This window comes from Zosterops lateralis (genome assembly GCF_965231275.1).
Source record: "Zosterops lateralis genome assembly, chromosome: 27".
Classification (NCBI taxonomy): Eukaryota; Metazoa; Chordata; class Aves; order Passeriformes; family Zosteropidae; genus Zosterops; species Zosterops lateralis.
The window spans coordinates 913799-919798 of NC_139787.1; the positions used below are offsets into that span (position 1 = coordinate 913799).

The 6000-nt window shown below is 56.0% G+C and overlaps 2 protein-coding genes across 2 annotated transcripts; one reads left to right on the forward strand and one right to left on the reverse strand.

Annotated features, from left to right (window-relative positions):
- Positions 1-1360: 1360 nt before the first annotated feature.
- LOC310919619 (feather keratin-like) lies at positions 1361-1753 on the reverse strand (the record flags this gene model as incomplete). Its single annotated transcript, XM_083879046.1, has 1 exon — positions 1361-1753. The coding sequence occupies one exon, from the start codon at positions 1751-1753 to the stop codon at positions 1361-1363; it is 393 nt and encodes a 130-aa protein (XP_083735172.1).
- Positions 1754-3226: 1473 nt separating this feature from the next.
- Positions 3227-3619, forward strand: LOC310919620 (feather keratin 4-like; the record flags this gene model as incomplete). Its single annotated transcript, XM_083879047.1, has 1 exon — positions 3227-3619. The coding sequence occupies one exon, from the start codon at positions 3227-3229 to the stop codon at positions 3617-3619; it is 393 nt and encodes a 130-aa protein (XP_083735173.1).
- Between the last annotated feature and the right edge of the window lie 2381 nt (positions 3620-6000).

Consider the following 6000-nt stretch of genomic DNA (forward strand, 5'->3'; position numbering starts at 1 on the left):
CTGCCAGGGCTCCAGCCCCTTTGTGCTTTAATGTCTCTGTTAAGAGTCCTTTGTACTGACACCAAACAGGGCTTTCCAATTCTAATACCCAGTAATTTAAATTCCTTTGTTACCCCCTCTTTGTCTCTTTGTTTTCCTCTTAATCTTTGTCATTTTATATTTTTGTCTGTCTTTCACTCCAACTTTCACTCTCTCTATCACTGTCATTGAACTCTCTCATCCTCATCTCTATATTTCTCTCTTGCCTTGTTTTCCATCTGCTTTTATTCCTTCACCTCCTTCTCAGGCCCTTTTTCTTTCTTCTCTTTTACCTTTTTCTGAAATTAACCCTTCCCATCACCTTCCTTCTTCTGCTTCTATTTATGCTTTGATTCACTTTTCTTCCCCATCTTAACATCTGCCACGATCCACTAATGCACGCGGCAGTCGTGATGGTTTGTTAACTGATCTCTGAGTGCAAAAACAACACAGTGGGTATTTCAGTATTAATCAAAAGAAATGCACCTTTATTGAGGGTGAACAGTGAAGGCGATAGAAAGATTTGAAGAGAAATAAAGGATACAGAGAAAAGAGAAAGAGAGGGTGGGTAACAGCTACCAATGGAGAGACCAAATCCTCATGGCTCGGCCAATAGATCTGTCTTCTTCTTTGGGGTGATCACAAAGTCTTTGGTTAACTCAGGGGTCTTTTATAGTCTTTTCCAAAGCGACAGATAGTTGCCCAAAAGATGGGGAGATGTTACGGTGTGTTCGTTTTGAGAGAACGAGAACAGGTACAGAAACAGGCACCAAGTACAATCAACTGACCGTGACTTGCCCATTGTTTCTGCTCAGGTTCCCGTAGGAATGCGTGCCAGTTGTTTCCATGGAACACACCTACAGGCAACACTTGGTAGATGTCCCACCTCAGCCAGGCCAGAACTCCTGTGTTGTGGTTTTAGAGTAATTTAGGGGTTTGAGTCTATTTCCTTGATGATGGTGGTGAGGCAGATGAGGGATGTTCAGACAGTCTCTTACCACATCCACTGTCCCCTTCCCTCTTTTGTTATACCTTCCCCTTCCACATCCATTCCCCAATCGCCCTTGGGCATCACAACAACATATTTCCCCTCCCACTCTTGGAATTCCCCCAATACCGATGTGTTCATCACTTGGCAAAAGCAGGCACAGAGACAGGAATTGGATGCAGGAAAACTTTATTGTGCCCCTGAGGGCAGGAGGGGCAGTGAGAGGGAGGGCGGGCAGGCCCCAGGCAGGGCGGGTGTCCCGGGCTGCAGGAGGCCAGGGCAGCTTGTGCAGAGCTCAGCTTGTCCCTGCCGGGCTGAGGCGGCCGCGGGTGTTTGAGCCGGGCTGTGGCGGCTCTAGCAGGGCCCGCAGGTGTCCCAGAGCTTCTTGCTGTAGCGGGGCAAGGCGCAAGGGCTGCAGGCGGGAGCAGCGTAGGCTCTGCCAAAGGTGCAGAGGCCCCCCGAGGCCTGGGTGGCGCCGGCGCCGTAGAGGCCGCCCAGCCCCAGGGAGCCGCCAAAGGCCGGTGCTCCGGAGGAGCCCACCACGGCTTGCTGGGGGAAGGAGCTGAGGATGGGCCCGGGGAAGGTGACCACCACGGGCGGCGGCTGGATCAAGGCCGACGAGTCGGGGCACTGGCGGGCGCACAGCTCGTTGCAGCTCTCAGCGATGGGCTGGGGCACGGCCACGCTGGTTCTTGGGGGGCACAGCTCCACGCTGCTCCTGGGGGGGCACGGCTCGTAGCAGGACATCTTGGCTGCGTGGGATGCGAGGCTGCTCTGCAAGAGAGGGCAGCCGTGGCAGGAGAGCAGCACAAGGCAGCAGGGCCCCAGCCACAGGGGCCGCGGCTGCAGCAGGGAGCCGCCAGCACAAGCGCTCGCACACTTACCCTTGTCCCCGAGGAGGAGGAGGAGGAGAAGGTGGCCAGGGCAGTGCTTGGCCCAGCCCGGCCCAAAGAGGCCTTTTATAGCAGCCCCAGCATTGCTCAGCTCCAGCCGGGCCAATCTGCTCAGGGGACACTCCCTCAGGCTGCTGCTGCTGCTGCTGCTGCTGCTGCTGCTGCTGCTGCTGCTGCTGCTGACACCAGGGCTGTGCGGCCCCTGCCCCTCCCTGAGTCAGCATCCCCCAGGTGCCAGCCCAGCACCTCCCGCTGCCCAAGCCATCTTGTCCTTCCTGCCACGTCAGAGCCTTGATAGCAGCGATGGCACCCAGCAATTTGGGACCAGGAACAACTTTAATGGTCGAAAGGGGTGGGTCAGGGCTGGAATCAGCCTGGGCCAGGTGGACATCTCTGCTCCTTGTCCTTTGTAGTTGGGAAAAAACACGAGGGGTCTTTGTTTCTCATATGGATGAAACCCTGGGCTCTGCCTGAAGGGAAATGGGGTCCCTATGACATGGACTGGCCAGTGATACACAGATCCCCTCCACAGACCAGCCTCCTGTTATTCCTGCCCTGACCATCAAGACCTTGAGAGATTTTTCTGTGAACCCATTTGTTGAGTGACATGCCTGCTATCAAGTATCTGACGTGGCAGGAAGGACAAGATGGCTTGGGCAGCGGGAGGTGCTGGGCTGGCACCTGGGGGATGCTGACTCAGGGAGGGGCAGGGGCCGCACAGCCCTGGTGTCGGCAGCAGCAGCAGCAGCAGCAGAGCCCCGTGGCAGCAGGGAGGAGGCCGGGCCTTGGCCCCGCACACGTGGCCCCAGCACGGGCAGCTCCTGCCCCGCCTCTGCGGCCACCCATAAAAGCGCTGTCCTGGGCCAGGGCTGCATCCACTGCCGCCGCCTGCCTCTGCTCAGCCCAAGGCCGGGTGGGTGCCTGCGGGGCTCTGCCTCCTGGCCCAGGCCCTGCCCAGGGCCCTCCCTGGCCACCAGAGCTGCCGCCACAGCAGCAGAGCCTGTGCTGGCACCAGCCTGGCACGGCCAGCCCCGCCTCAGCCTCCTGCCCAGCAGCAAGGAAAGAAGGAGCCCCTGGGCCGGGACACACGCAGCCAGGCTGGGCACAGGGACTGGGGCAGGCCTTGCCAGGGCTCTGCCTCTGCCCATCAGGGCTCTCAGGGGGCTGCAGGCCACAGGGCCAGGGCTGGCCACGCTGGCCAAGGCTCTGTGCCTTTGGCCCCTCACGCTCTGTGGGAACAGGGCGCTGCTCAACTGGGAGATCCCCGTGTCTCTTCTGAGCCCTGTTTGTGTGAATTCTCTTCCAGCCCCATCTCTGTCACACCAAGATGTCCTGCTACGACCTTTGCCCTCCCAGGAGCAGCGTGGAGCTGTGCCCCCCAAGAACCAGCGTGGCCGTGCCCCAGCCCATCGCTGAGAGCTGCAACGAGCTGTGCGCCCGCCAGTGCCCCGACTCGTCGGCCTTGATCCAGCCGCCGCCCGTGGTGGTCACCTTCCCCGGGCCCATCCTCAGCTCCTTCCCCCAGCAAGCCGTGGTGGGCTCCTCCGGAGCACCGGCCTTTGGCGGCTCCCTGGGGCTGGGCGGCCTCTATGGCGCCGGCGCCACCCAGGCCTCGGGGGGCCTCTGCACCTTTGGCAGAGCCTACGCTGCTCCCGCCTGCAGCCCTTGCGCCTTGCCCCGCTACAGCAAGAAGCTCTGGGACACCTGCGGGCCCTGCTAGAGCCGCCACAGCCCGGCCCAAACACCCGCGGCCGCCTCAGCCCGGCAGGGACAAGCTGAGCTCTGCACAAGCTGCCCTGGCCTCCTGCAGCCCGGGACACCCGCTCTGCCTGGGGCCTGCCCGCCCTCCCTCTCACTGCCCCTCCTGCCCTCAGGGGCACAATAAAGTTTTCCTGCATCCAACTCCTGTCTCTGCCTGCTTTTGCCAAGTCATGAACACATCGGTGTTGGGGGAGTTCCAAGAGTGGGAGGGCAGAGATCTTGTCATGTCTGTGATTACTCTGATATGGCTGGGATTTGTGCTGTGCTGTGTCTGTGGTAAAGCAGAGGTGCAGCAGAGGTGAATTGTGTGCTGGGGGCTTTAGGGGGAATGGGATGGGGAATGGGAATGGGAATCAGGAACAGGAGATGGGAGAGGAAGGATTATTACAGGATAGATGGGAACAGTGAAGAGGAACCTGGAGAAAAAATGAAAAACAGAATTGTGAAAGAGCAGGAGAGGAACAGGAGGATGAATTACATAATAATGATGAGGATAAAGATAAGTTTCAAGATGATAAGTGTCCTGGTCAGGGCAAGGATAAGGGTAATGGTAAGTGTAAGGGTAAGTGTAAGGGTAAGGGATGAAGGAAAAAGATAAAGATAAGGATAGGAATAAGGGAAAAGGATAATGATAAGGATAGAGGTTAAGGATAAATGATAAAGGATAACAATTAGAAGAAGGATCAAAATAAGGTTTAGGATAAGGATAAGGTGTTTGTGAAACAGAAGGAGAAGGAGGTAGAGTAGTGACAACAAAATGGAAATCAATGGATAGAGGGAAGGGAAAGGAAATGATGGAAGAGTGCAGTGACTGGGAGGGAGAAGAAAAGTAAAATGGGAAACATGAAAGTGATGGGGGAAAACATGAAGAGGGAGCGGTACAAGGAGAAGCAGAGAGGAAAACTTAGGATGAAATGGAAGTGAAATGAATAAAATCTAAATTACTCCAAGTTAGATAAGTTTCCTGTTGTGGGGTTATCTAGAAGACTTCATGTTATGTACCTTGCGTGTTGTTCGTTATGAAGTTAAGAAGGTTATGCTGTTACTTACCAGTCGGTTGAAATTGTTTATGCCAAATTTGTACCCTAAAACCTCCTTTCTTCCCCAAACCCAAATCCCTTTGCCTTCTGTCAGGCTCGGCCTCCAATGTTCCCTGTCTGCTCGTCAAAACACTGGCACCACCTAATAGGGAGATCAAGAGACTCCCATGATGCTCAGCTCCAAGCGGAAGTCCAATTGACAGCAAAAACTCCCTAGAACAATGAGCCAACACAAAATCTACACTAATAAAGGACAGTACTCTGTGACTGGGATGTCCAGCTACCCCTGGATGGTTTCCACCTTGTCATCACTTCCTTGCCATGACTTGGACAGTACTCGACAAAGGTGAACTCCCGTGAGGGTGAACTCACGGCTCTGCAGCAACGTGAGTAGCAGATTTGACTGGCACCTCCTCCTCAGGAGTGACCAGAGGGAGTAGCAGCGATGTGTGCCACCTCCCCCTTGAGACCCCAGTAGGAGAGCTAATTTTCAATAAAGGCATTTAAGGAGCTAACAGTTGTCTCCCGCCCTGATTGTTTATGAAAGAAGGGCATAGAAAGAGAGAAGACTCTTCTTTGCTTTCAATGTTCAGTCCTTCAGACCAGTCTTGGAGGAACAAAAAACATGGAATTGTTAAAGTCTTTGCCAAAGGACTACAGCTAGACCTGGGTCACCCCAGCTCATATCCTGAGGGGTTGGAGGTGTTCTAAAGGCCCGGGGCTACCCCTCACAAAGGCAGAGAAGATTTCTGTCCTGAGGCAGAATCCTTGGAGCTCTGCTGCCGGACTATGTGTGCTGAGAGCTGCCAGGGCTGGGGCATCTGCCCAAAGGCAGCTCTGCCTGGCAAAGATGGGGCTGAGACACTGCCCTGGCCGGGCTCTCTGTGCCCATGGGCAGGACAAGGGAGCTCTGCCCTCTACCCCAAACCCTGACAGGAACAGCAGAGAGGCAGGAGTTGGATGCAGGATTGTTTTATTGGAAGCACAACGAAGAAGACACTGGGCACAGAGACAGGAGGCCCAGGCTGGATGTGTGTGCAGGCTTCCCCAGAGCTGCTCCTTCAGGCTGGTCCTTGTCAGGGGCTGTTGAGCAGAGCAGCAAGAGGCCGGTGGGAGGCTGGAGGAGTGGGGAATGTGGGCTTGGGCAGGAGGCAGGAGGGGGAGAGGCGTGGTGGGCAGAGGGGCAGGGGAGGAGAAGAGGTTGGAGGAGCTGGGCTGAGGCTGTCAGGGGGCTGTGGGGCTGTTGGTGGCGGCTCTAGCAGGGCCCGCAGGTGTCCCAGAGCTTCTTGCTGTAGCGGGG